Source organism: Prosopis cineraria, unplaced genomic scaffold (genome assembly GCF_029017545.1).
Source record: "Prosopis cineraria cultivar Desert tree isolate PC_DT_omini unplaced genomic scaffold, ASM2901754v1 PC4, whole genome shotgun sequence".
NCBI classification, from domain to species: domain Eukaryota; kingdom Viridiplantae; phylum Streptophyta; class Magnoliopsida; order Fabales; family Fabaceae; genus Prosopis; species Prosopis cineraria.
The window spans coordinates 30,967,013-30,980,130 of record NW_026555335.1 but is presented as its reverse complement, the minus strand read 5'-3'; the positions used below and the strand labels follow the sequence as shown (position 1 = coordinate 30,980,130).

Sequence of the window (13,118 nt, the reverse complement as noted above, 5' to 3'; positions counted from 1 at the left end):
CGCTCAAGGAAAAACTCTTCCAAAAAACTTAAAATTGATTATTCTAAGGCTCTTTATGAGAAGCTTACTCAACTTGAAAGAGAACTTAGATAATTGAAAGCTTCCCAATGAGATGAATGTAGTGGTTATAGTGAAGAAGAAGTTCATTCCAAGAGAGGAAATCTCAAAGTTAAATTTGACCTTCCTTATCAAAAGGTTGAATATTCACCATTCAAGGGTAATTTAAATCTAGATGTATATCTTGATTGAGAATTTAAAATGGAGCAAATGTTTTGATCTAATGACATACCTAGTAAAAAGGAGGTAAAAATTATTACTTGTCAATTTTCAAATTATGCACTAATATAGTAGGAATATTTCTTACTAAAGCATCAAATCATCATTAAAAAGCCTCCAAAGTCTTAGGAAAAGTTAAGAAGTACATAAGAAACAAGTATATGCCCAACTACTACCATGGGGAGTTAAAAAGAAGGCTACGGTTGTTCAACTAAAGTTCAATAATCATGAAAGAATATGTACATGAGCTTGATCAATTTAAGGAGCCTATATATATGAAGCTGATGAAGCTTTAAAGACTTGAATCATTAATGGGATTAGGCCAAAAATCAAATACAAAATGGATATATACACCTTTATAGACAAGGAAGAGATCGTGCACAAATCCATCAAAATTGAGAAAAGGTTTCAAGAGAAACAATCAAAACCTTCAACTTCTAATAGAAGGAACTCAAAATCAACCTCTAAACTGAAGAATTTTAAGGCCAAGAAGAAGCTAAGCCTATGCTTGAGGCCATGGAGGAATCCAAGTCCAAATATGATGGTGAAGTTTTATCAACCGTTAAAGCTTTAGTTACCACCTGTTCTCTACAAGTGCAACCTCAAGTAGACAAAGAGCAAGAACTCAACAAAAAGATAAGTTCAAAGACTAGCTCTAATTCAAAGGAGATAGAATCCATGGCTATTGTTGTCCTTGATAATGAACTACAAGTTGAATTAACAAAGGACGAAGAAAAGTTTAATGTTGGAACTCATGAAAATAAATGTGTAGATGAATCCTTTCTTATTCCAAGTACCATACTTATGGATGAAGAAAATCCCCTTAAACATGAAGAGAAAAGTGAACACATGAGTGAGAGTAACTTGAGTAAAAATATTCAAGGAGTACATATGAGTAAGAGAGAGAAGAAGGAATAAATGAGAAAGAGGGAAAGAAAAATAAAGAAAAGGAGCCAAAAGTTAAAAAGGAACAAGAAGGAGAGGTTGAGAAAATTTTATTCACTGACATTTTTTAATCATTCTTTCTTTAGTCATATTGATTCTCTATGACAGAGATTTAATGATGAATTAATAAAATTAGATAATAAATAACCAAGATCAACATTTGAAAATCCTCAAGAGTCAAAGATGACTCTTGTTCAAGAGGAGGAAAATGATGTGATCTTGTGTGGCAACCCAGTTGGCATCTAAGATGTCATCCTAGATGACATCTAAGATGGCATCCTATTTGGAAATCTAGTCCTAAATGGCAACACACGTGACAACCATGTCTTAAGTGGCATTGCATATAATCAAATTACCCAAAGCCAAATCATCCAAGGAGAGGAAAACCCAAGTGAAGATACTTACTGATGGACCTCATGGCATAGATGACATGGCATTAATGGCAATAAAGCTTGAGCATGGTAATCATAAGCATAGTGACATGGAAGAAGCCCAAGACAAGGAGCAAGGAGCCCAATACTTCCAATTAAATGTACCTAAAGACCCATTACAAGATATTGGAGGTCCAATGACAAGAGCTTGAACTAAAGCTATGAAGCAAGCCTTGTTCAATCTTATGTAAAAAGTCCAAGAGCTTGAAGAGTATTGGGGCACTCCTTTTAAGCCCAAAGGAGAGCATCTATACGTGTATAATATGCTTAAGATCTAAATTCATGAAGAGTCAAACCTAAAAGATGCAAACCTTAGCTCAATACAAGGATGACTACAAGTTGAGCTTCTTGCAAGTAAGGAGGCAAGAAACCCTAGTAAAGAAGTCAAGGGTGGTGTGATTTTAAATCCTTTATGATCCCTTAATTGTCTCTTAAATTATTTTCTATTTTAATGAGATTTTGATTTGACTCCCTTTCTTAAGGAGTAAGGTTAGTCTTATTTTCCTATTTTAAGTTTAGTCAAAGATTAGAATTAATTATATTATTAATTTTTAAGTTTTGTAATCCTATAATTTTAGGATCACATCTCCTAAATTATGTGACTGAATATGTTATCATTATTTTATATTATTTCTCCTTTTTCGTATTAGGAAATTAGGGTTTTAATTTTAGAAAATAGTCGTCTCTATAAGCCTATATAAATTAGGCATGCTTCCTCTTATAAAGAGAACATAAGTTGAATGAAATTATTCATTTTAGAGTTTATAACTCTTGTGAGCTTTAGTGCTTTGTGGTGGCATCCCGTGTGAGAAACAGATATGATCAAGAGCATGATCAACTCTTGTGGTGTCTTCGAAGGTTGAGGTTCCTAGAGCAGGTGCTCTAGAGGATCTTATCCTTGATCATTATCCCGTTTTTTATTTCCTTTCTTTCTTTATTTTTGTCATAAATTTCGTCCTTTTCTTTTTGTTCTTGTGTTTTTATTGTGTTTAAGGGTTCTGTCCCTAAACTAGCACGATTATGCTTCCGCATCCCCTATCAGATTGGTATCAGAGCTTTGGTTACTAGTTTTGGTTCAAATTCTTGTCCTTTCTTCTTCTTTTTCATCTTGAGTTATTTCTTTTTGTGATCATCTCTTATCTTTCCCGTCTACTTTTATCTTTTGGTTTTTCTCTTTTTCATCTTTGTGACGTTTTCATCTTATGTTAGTTTTCATTTTTATTATGCTTCTTAAAACAAAAAGAAAAAATACCTAGAAATTCATAAAAAAAAGGCAAAAAAAAGTATTAGTGTGTTGAAAAAAATAAAAAATCTAAAAATTCAAAAAAATTATAAAAAAAATATATTGCTGTGAGTTATGACTGTAGAGAAAGGCTATTCTTGAACTCCAAGTCACTAAAAGGTTGCTTAAAGAGAAAAGTCAACTTGGGTGGTAAGAAAATCTTCTACTTCAGTCACTTTCTTATTTTTAATTTTTGGTAGTACTTTTTAAATTTTTTACTCTTCTATTTTGCTATTTGTGCTACTCTCCTATTCTATTTAGCTTCCTATATTTATCTTTAAGTATTTGATTCTTTGACTTCCATTTCTTTCTTTCCTATTTTTATTTGTCACGTGTGGTTTTCCCTTTTGCAAGCTTGATTTTATTTGAAAATTTTGCTTTTCTATTTGTTTCAAAATTTAAAATAAAATTGCAAAAAAAAAAATCCTCTTTTCATCTTGTGCTTGTATTCTAATTTCCTTAATTTAGAAGATATTCACTTGGTTGTTTCTTAGTTTCTTGATTTGTGTTTGGTTTCATCATTAGATTCTATCCACAAGCTTAGTGAGTGATAAAAGGCAAGTATGTTTTTTATCATTAAAAATAATTCATTATTTTTTTTTTGTGAAACACAAGTGACTTTATTTCTCTTGAGAGTAAACACATGAGTTTATGTGTGTGAGGATCCATTTTTATCTTATATGGTTTCTAGTGCTTCTGTGAACATGAGTAACAAGGATGAATCCCCTAGTATTGATATGAACTCTGTTTTAGAACTTATTAAAACACAGTTGTAGCAGGTTCGCTTGGAACTTGATCATAGGTTCCATAAGGAGGATAAACATGAGCTAGAGACTTCCTCTTTTAAAGGAAACAAGTATGAGACCTCCAACGATGATGAGGAGTATGAAGAGCCCCCTTCTCCTAAGGAAAAGAAATCCTCAAAGTGTGATGTTGACTTACCGAACCAGAAAGTAAAGTATCCTTCATTTAAAGGTAGCAATAATTTAGAAAAATACCTTGATTGGGAAATGAAGATGGACTAAATCTTCATCACTCTTGATTTGTTTGAGTCAAGGAAGGTAAAAACTGCTTCTTTAAATTTCATTGACTATACTGTTTATTGGTGGCAAGATTTACAATACAAAAGAAGCCAATTTGGGAAAAAGGCCATTAAAATGTGGGAGAAGCTTAAAAGGTACTTGAGAAAGGCTTATGTCTCCAGCTACTACTACACAGAGCTGAATAGAAAATTGAGAATGTTTTCTCAAGGATCTATGACAGTGGAGGGGTATGTGTGCAAGTTAAATATCTTGAAGTTTTGTGTAAATATTCAAGAAAATGAACGTGAAGCAATGTCAAGAATTATGGAAGGCTTAAGGCTAGAGTTGAGAGATAAGCTTGACATGTACACTTTTGTGGACAAGGAAGAGCTCATACATAACGCTATAAAGTTGGAGTAGAGAAATAAGAACAAATGTTCCAAGTCTTATTGGAAAGACTCCAAGGCAATTTCCAAATGGAAGGATTCTAAGGCCAAAGATACATCCAAGGCTAAAGAAGAAATAAAGATCAAGTATGAGGGTAAAACTTCTAACCCTAAACCTTCTTATTTATCTAACACTTCTCTTATTAAGTGTTTTAAATGTCATGGTATGGGCCACATGGTGAGAGATTGTAGCAATAAAAGAGTTATGATCTTGAGAGATAATGGTGGCTATGATAATGTGCATGAAAGTGATAAAGATAATGCTAATAATTTTGATGACGATTCTACCTTACATGAATCAAATGATGAGCTTGAATGCAATGGTATAATTGACTCAATTTTGGTGGTAAGAAGAGCTCTCAATATTCAACCAAAGGAAGATGATGAACATAAGCAACGCAAGCATATTTTTCACACTAAATGCTTCATCAAAGAGAAAGTGTGTGGCATGGTAATTGATGGTGGTAGTTACACTAACGTAGCTAGCACTTTACTTATAGATAAATTATCTCTACCTTTAATTCCACACCCTAAGCCCTACAAATTGTAATGGTTGAATGATTTTGCTGAAATTAAGGTTTCTAAGCAAGTTTTGATTACTTTCTCTGTTGGGGTTTATACTTGTGATGTATTATGTGATGTAGCCCCTATGCTTGCTGGACACTTGTTATTAAGTAGGCCTTGGCAGTTTGATAGTAAGGCTACTCATGATGGTTTCAAAAATTATTACAAGGTGCCTTTTAAAGGCAAGACTGTTGTATTAAATTCTCGTAGGCCCATCTAAGCCTATGAAGATCAACTAAAGATTACTCAAGATTACAAGCAAAGGAGAGATCTCCTTGATTGTGACATGAGTGAGAGAGAAAAGAAAGAGAGTATTACTTTACTTGAAAATCAATCAAAAGAGAGGAAAAAGAGTGGTGAAAAGGTGAGAAATGAAAAAAAAATAGAATGGTGGAGTGAAGGAAAATAGTGAAAAGAAAATATTATTGTGTGGGAAAAGTGAGATTCAAGAGGCTTCGATGAGTGAGCAAGCTCTTATTGTAATTTTCATGAATATTTATTTTTCTACTGACACTCTTGACCCTACTTTGCCTTCTAGTGTTATCTCTTTATAGGATTATGGAGATCTATTTCCTGATGAGATTCTAGATGGACTTCCTCCCTTAAAAGGAATTGAGTATAGGATAGATTTCTTGCCCAGAGCTGCTATTCCAAATAAGATTGCTTATAGGGCTAACCCTGAAAAGACTAAGGAGATCCAGCACCAAGTAAAGGAATTTATGATGAAAGGCTTTATGCATGAGAGCCTTAGCCCTTATGCTGTCCTTGTTATCTTGGTGCCAAAAAAAGATGGATCTTGAAGGATGTGTGTTAATTGTAAGGCAATCAACAAAATCACTATAAAGTATTATTACCCTATCCCTATACTTGATTACATGCTTGATGGGTTATATGGTGCTTCTATCTTTTCTAAAATTGATCTTAGAAGTGGTTATCGTCAAATTCGTATGAATGAGGGTGATGAATGGAAAACTATTATTAAAACTAAATTTGGATTATATGAATGGTTAGTTATGCCTTTTGGTTTGACTAACGCTCCTAACACTTTTATGGAATTAATGAATCATGTTTTTAGAAAGTTTATAGGCAAGTTTGTTGTGGTTTACTTTGAATGATATTCTGATTTATAATAAATCTTTGATTGATCATGTGAATCATGTTACAACTATGTTTAACACCTTAAGGGAATATAAGCTGTATGTTAATTTCCAAAAGTGTTTCTTTTGCATGGACTCTGTTATCTTTTTGGGATTTGTTGTTGGATCACTGGAAATTCGTGTGGATGGGGAGAAAGTTAAGGCTATTCATGAATGGCCAAAGCCTAAGAGTGCAAGTGAAGTGAAAAGCTTCTGCAACTTAGCAAGCTTTTATAAGAGATTTGTTAGGGATTTCTCTAGCATTGCTGCCCCTCTTAATGAACTTGTTAAGAAGAATGTGACCTTCATATGGAGTGAGACACAAGAAAGAGCTTTCCAAACCCTAAAGGATAAATTGACTAATGCCCATTTACTTGTTTTGCCTAATTTCTCTAAAGCATTTGAAATTTAATGTAATGCTTCTGGTATTGGTATATGTGCTGTTTTAATGCAGGATTCTAAGCCCATAGCTTACTCCAATGAAAAGCTTCATAGTGCAGCTTTAAATTATTCTACCTATGACAAAGAGCTCTCTGCTCTAAAGAGTGCCTTAGAAATGTGGCAGCACTATTTGTGGCCTAAGGAATTCATCATTCATTTTGATCATGAAAGTTTAAATTTTTTCAAGTCTGAAGATAAGTTGAACAAGAGACATGCTCGCTGGGTGGAATTTATTGAGACCTTTCCTTATGTGATTAAGCATAAGCAAGGCAAAGAAAATGTCATTGCTGATGCCTTATCTTGAAGGTATATATTACTTTCCTATTTGCATGCTCAATTACTTGGCTTTGAGATTCTAAAAAATCTTTATAAAATTGATTCTGATTTTGAAAATATTTAAAAATCTTGTGAAAATCATGGATCTGGTGATTTCTTTATATTTGATGGATTTTTTTTAAGAAGAACAAACTATACATTCCTATTTGTTCTATGCGTGAGTTACTTACTAAGGAAGTACATGGTGGTAGTTTAATGGGACACTTTGGTGTAGAGAAAACTTTGGCTATTTTATCTGATTATTTCTTTTGGCCTCACATGTGGAAAGATGTCATATCTGTTTACGACAAATGCATTAAATGTAGATAGACAAAATCTAAGGTTTAACCTCATGGAGTTTACTCTCCTTTACTCATCATCTCTCACCCTTAGGAACATATCTCCATGGATTTTGTAATTGAATTGCCTAAATCTTCCACAGACAAAGATTCCATATTTATTATTATTGATAGATTCTCTAAGATGGCACACTTTATTGCTTGTGCTAAGACTACTGATGCTGTTAACATTACTAACTTATTCTTTAAAGAGATTGTTTTTTTGCATGGTTTACCTAAGACTATTGTGAATGATAGGAATGTGAAGTTTCTTAGTCACTTCTGGCGTATCTTATAGCATAAATTAAGGACTAAGTTACTTTTTTCTACTACTATCTATCCATAAATTAATGGTCAAACTGAGGTAGTTAACAAAACTATGACTACACTGCTAAGAGTAATAATTCAGAAGAATTTGAAGAATTGGGTGAATTATTTACCTCATATTGAATTTGCTTACAATAGGACTGTTCATTCTTCTACTTCTTATTCTCCATTTAAAATTGTTTATGGTTTCAATCCATTATCTCCTATTGATATTTTACCTTTTCCTTTTTCTGCGCATGCTAACACTGATGGCAAGAAAAAAGCTGAGTTTGTGTAGGACTTACATGCTAAGGTTAAAGCAAACATAGAGTAAAAGAATGAGCAATACGCCAAGCAAGCTAATCAAGGTAGGAGACATGTGATCTTTGAGCCCAGAGATTGGATTTGGTTACATTTAAGGAAAGAGAGATTTCCTAATCAAAGGAAGTCCAAACTTCAAGCTTGAGGAGATAGACCTTTCTAAGTTTTGGAAAGATTTAATGATAATGCTTACAAGATTGATTTGCCTAGATCTTATGGCAATGTTAGTGCCACATTTAATGTTTTTGATCTATCTTTATATGATTCTGCAGATTCAAGGACGACTTTCCAAATGGGAGGGAATGATAGACCCCATAGCATGGATGACATGGCATTAATGGCAACGAAGCTTGAGCATGGTAATATAGAAGGAGCCCAAGACAAGGAGCAAGGAGCCCAATACTTTCAATCCAACGTGCCTAAAGACCCATTACAACATATTGAAGGTCTAATGACAAGAGCCCGAACTAAAGCCATGAAGCAAGCCTTGTTTAGTCTTATGCAAGAAGTCTAAGAGCTTGGAGAGCATTGGGGCACTCCTCTCAAGCCTAAAGGAGAACATCTATATGTGTATAATGTGCTTAAGATCTAAATTTATGAAAAGTCAAGCCCAAAAGATGCAAACCTTAGCCCAATACAAGAAAGAGTACAAGTTGAGTCTCTTGTAAGTAAGGAGGCAAGAAACCCTAGTGAAGAAGTCAAGGGTGGTGTGATTTTAAATCCTTTATAATCCCTTAATTTTCTCCTAAATTATTTTCTATTTTAATGGTATTTTGATTTGACTCCCTTTCTAAAGGAGCAAGGTTAGTCTTAATTTCCTATTTTGAGACTAATTAAAGATTAGAATTAATTATATTATTAATTTCTAAGTTCTGTAATGCCATAATTTTAGGATCACATCTCCTAAATTATGTGATTAAATATGTTATCATTATTTTATATCATTTCTCCTTTTTAGTATTAGGAAATTAGGGTCTTAATTTTAGGAAATAGTCTTCTTTATAAGCCTATATAAATTAGGCATGCTCCCTCTTGTAAAGAGAACAAAAGTTGAATGAAATTATTCATTTTAGAGTTTATAAATTTTATGAGCTTTAGTGCTTTGTGGTGGCATCTTATGTGAGAAAAATATAATTATTTAGTAGTAGTTAAACAGGCATAGTTCTAAAAGTAGATAGAAGATGATTAAGGATTTATTTATAGATTTCAGTTAATTCTTTGGTGATGGTTAAACAAGGCATTAGGGATGAACAAAGCATCTATCTACTGTGTCAAAGAACCAGTCAATGCCCAATACAAAGTTGTTTAGCTAGTGTTTGTTAACTTCCTTGATAATGTGAAAACTTTAATTTTATATTGTGCATTTTAAAGAGAGATGAGAATATTATCATCAACAAGGATCAACAAATTGGTCCTAGTGGAAGGGGTAGTAACTTACATATTGACTCTCAGATTGGAGGTTTGAGATCATGTGGATACAAAAAAATTCTTTTAAGAGTGTTCTTCATGTGTTCAATGAAGAACATATCGCTCATTATTGCTTTTATTTAAAACAACTTTTGGCAACTAAATATAAGACTTCAGAGAATGGATTGAACTATTACATTACCCACATGCATAAGAGTGAATCGAGGGGTTTGTTGGTGTGTTATCACTATTTGAAGTGCTAACTGTATTTATTAAATGTTTATTTCATTCTATTTATGAGTAAACATGATTATCAAAGCCAATGATATAACTAGTTGAAAAGTTTTTAGAACAGTGCTCTACATTATCTTATTATGGGATTCATGTTTGTTTTTTTTTTCGCTTTATTAAACATTTGCATCTCACTTGTAAAATCAGTCTCCATACAAATCATATAATTGCCTTCACTTTGCTGGATCAAGCTGCTAAACCAACTCAAGCACATGTTGATGTTCATGAGCTGATCATATACATGAATTCATGTTTGGGTCATGAGTCTGATTTAATTTTTGAAACTTTCTTTAATCTAGCTATACTTGATAAGTTGTTCAGGATTTGAATATGTGCAAATTTTGAAATGAAAATGCATAGGTTTGATATTTTCACAATGCCTAATACCTAGTTCAAATATTTTTATTTATAGATGATGATAAAGAGGAGGATTTAGATTTAGATTGATGAATATTCTAATTAATATAGTCTTTTAAATGTGTGATGCTTAATTTCTTGAAGATTATGGAAATATTGATTTGTTTTATTTTAAATTTTAGAATATTTTAACTAATTTATAATGTTTAATTTTATTTTTAATTTTTTTTTGGAAACAGGGCTTGTGGGCTTGCCCTTAAGCCCTTCGAATAAAGGTCAAGCCTCAAGAAATGGGAAAAAAATGAAAAACTGCGCTTATGGGCTCAAGGTCATTTAGGCTAGGCCCTTATCCCTTATAAGTCGAGCCTGCTCGTTTCCTAACTCTACTTAACCGCAATATCAACAAAAACCACAAGGGAAACAAAATATATCATAACTCACCATTTAATATTCTTACACCAATCAAAGGAAATCATAACCCATTATAAACATATTTGTGCCAGTATTTAGACCCCGTTTCACTTTAATAGCACATGTATAGCACTAGGGCATTAAATACAAACATCAAACAGAAATAATATGCATTGGTGCAAGTAAAACAAAAAATCATCATATTAAGTTGGCAATATCATTCACAAAATACACATATATAAAATAAATGGGAGGCTTATAATAAGAATAAATATTCTTAAGTCTCTGAAATTTTTTCCCTGTCATTACCAAAGTTAGTGCTTGTAAAATATTAAATAATAGGGAGTACTCAATATTCAAAGAAAACTCTAAATCATGTACATGCTAGTTAAATCAATTAAGGCATATAAAACACGCAATCCAACCCAAAGACATGTCACAATATCATATTACATGATATTACAAATGCATGATGATAGGGGTGATCCTTAGGAATCATTTTGCAACATAGTTTTAACTAGATCAATGTACCCCGGTTCTAGACCCACTTTTGAAGGATATTAGGACTTTACTTTATTCGTTTATTTCCCATCATGTTATAGTTTTCCAATAAGGTTTGTAATGTATACATAATTAGATAATTAGATAAGAGTTTTTACATTATTGTTTTAATAAAACAAACCCATAACTTTCTGTCAATTAACAGCCAACCTCTCGTCAAAGATGATTGTAAACAATTGACAACGACATATAATAAATTAAATGGTGAGAAAAGCACTCAATCCACACAAATATACTCACAAAATATGACCATCGATTTACTGCGAAACAAAAAGTATGCCATTATTTTAATCTTGTAGTAGAAACATGCGCGAGAAATTCCTCGTCACGTTCCAATTTAGCCATGTCCTCCTCTGAAAGGCTAATATAGACCTCAATGCCACCACCAGATTTGGTGTCTTTAAAAACAACAGAGTTCTTGAATTTCCACGTAGGTGGTCCTGCCCACGTCGGATTTCCCCATCCAAAATTAACCTCGTGTACTGGAAACCAACACAACGGAGTGAAAGCAAATGGTACAACTATCTTATCTTCTCTGCTGCTACTTCTCTGTTGAAGTTTCTTCCATTCATCAGCTTCTCGAAGCTTCACCATAAAATCCTGGTCTATTTTATTTAGCTCCTCTCTTAACTTCACTCCAAGGTTCTCTTCCAACGTTGGAAACGTTCGAATCATCCATAAATAGTTGCCGAACGCATATTCTGGCAATGGAGGTTCCATTCTTGGGCGTAGATTCACTGTCCATGCGACTAAGTGAACTTTTTTGCTTCCTTCTTCCACAGTGACTGCCACAAACCTTGTCCATATGAAAGTTGACAAGACTTCAATTCTTGAAGGCAGTTTTTGGCCTTCTGGAAAGTTCTTCATCTTGCTGGAATGTTTTGCTCTGAGAGATTCTATTACTGATGCTTCAAAAGCGAACCTTCTACATACGATTCTGTGAATGTGAAATTCTAGGCTGTACCCCAACATGTCTTTTGGCGGGAAGAGTGAGGAAGATTGGAAGTGGGTTCTGATCTGTTCCGATTCGCCATGTGCCACGGCAGCCCAGCTCTTGACGAACTAGAAAAACAACAACGCATCGGTGACCTTGTGGGAGATGCATATGCCGACTGCGATTCCACAACAATCGAAGATGTTGACTTGGACTCCGAGGACTGTGTCGATGGCTTCATCCATTTCGTAAGGAAGCAGTTTGCTGACGTAATCAGGAGCGGGGTCGTCGAGGATGTGGCTGAGGTGGCACCTCTGACAGATAAAAGAAATCTCATATTTAAAATTCAGAAGATATAACATAATTCATAAATATATAAACCTTGGGATATAGATAACAAAATACTAAAATTATTTGGTAAATTAACTATCATAAAAATATTTAATATAATATCCAGAGCCATTTGATTGGAGACAAAAAAATTGAGTAAAAAAAAGAATAAATGAAAGATAAAAAAGAAAAAACAATATATTAAAAAGAGAGAGAAGAAGAATAAAAATGAAAAAACTTAAGACATTCAAGACTCAAAAAATGTATAAGCCCAATTAAAAAAAATATAGAAAATGAAGAACAATGTAGTAGAAGAAATATTCAAGACAAAAGAAACCTCACATATAGGAATTAAAAGGTACATAATGTATATAAAACCAAGAATATATATCTATCCAAAAGCTTATGAAAAGCATAGTTAATAAAAAGAACTCAACCACACCTGACTCTGGTTTCTATATAAGGGACACCCTCGTCGTTGCAGTCAACGAAGCTCTGGTTGAAGAGTCTTCCAGCAAGTGGATAGAAATGGGATAAGACTTGAGATGATGATTTCTTGAGGCGGTCGGAAACGTCGGCGATGTTCAATAGGTTTGAAGTTTCAATGTCGAAGAAATAGACCCATGAATTGTTGACTTCCGGAGATAACTGATCGAGGAAGGAGAGATGATAGTGACGAAGATGTTGAGGTGTAGGAGACGAAGGCTTCACGATCTCCTTAGAGATTTTTTCAACTCCTATCTTCATTTTCTCAGTGCTTCTGGTATGCCCGGAACAAATATAATTCAATTATCACTGGTGTGTGTATATATTGCAGAGAAAAAGTACAAAAAAAAAAAGTGAAACGAAAAGTTTAGTAAAATTTAATCTAAATCATTGAAATCTAATGTAATTAATAATTCATGTTAGATTAGATATGTACCTTGGTCGATATGTATTTGATGTCGTCGTAGACAAGAGGTAATGAAAATTCTATAAACTAAGCTAACTCTTTTTGTTTTTTC

General features: G+C 33.3%; 2 protein-coding genes across 2 annotated transcripts; both read right to left on the bottom strand.

The window, feature by feature from the left end:
• Window positions 1–11,125: 11,125 nt before the first annotated feature.
• On the bottom strand, window positions 11,126–12,626 carry LOC129308119 (vinorine synthase-like). The gene is made up of 2 exons (XM_054949133.1): window positions 12,557–12,626; window positions 11,126–12,098 (listed from the first exon to the last, which is right to left on the bottom strand). The coding sequence occupies exon 2, from the start codon at window positions 11,820–11,822 to the stop codon at window positions 11,133–11,135; it is 690 nt and encodes a 229-aa protein (XP_054805108.1). The 5' UTR covers window positions 11,823–12,098; window positions 12,557–12,626; the 3' UTR covers window positions 11,126–11,132.
• Window positions 11,913–12,861, bottom strand: LOC129308948 (stemmadenine O-acetyltransferase-like). The gene is made up of 2 exons (XM_054950306.1): window positions 12,562–12,861; window positions 11,913–12,098 (listed from the first exon to the last, which is right to left on the bottom strand). Exons 1-2 carry the CDS (start codon window positions 12,859–12,861, stop codon window positions 11,913–11,915), a joined length of 486 nt encoding a protein of 161 aa, XP_054806281.1.
• Between the last annotated feature and the right edge of the window lie 257 nt (window positions 12,862–13,118).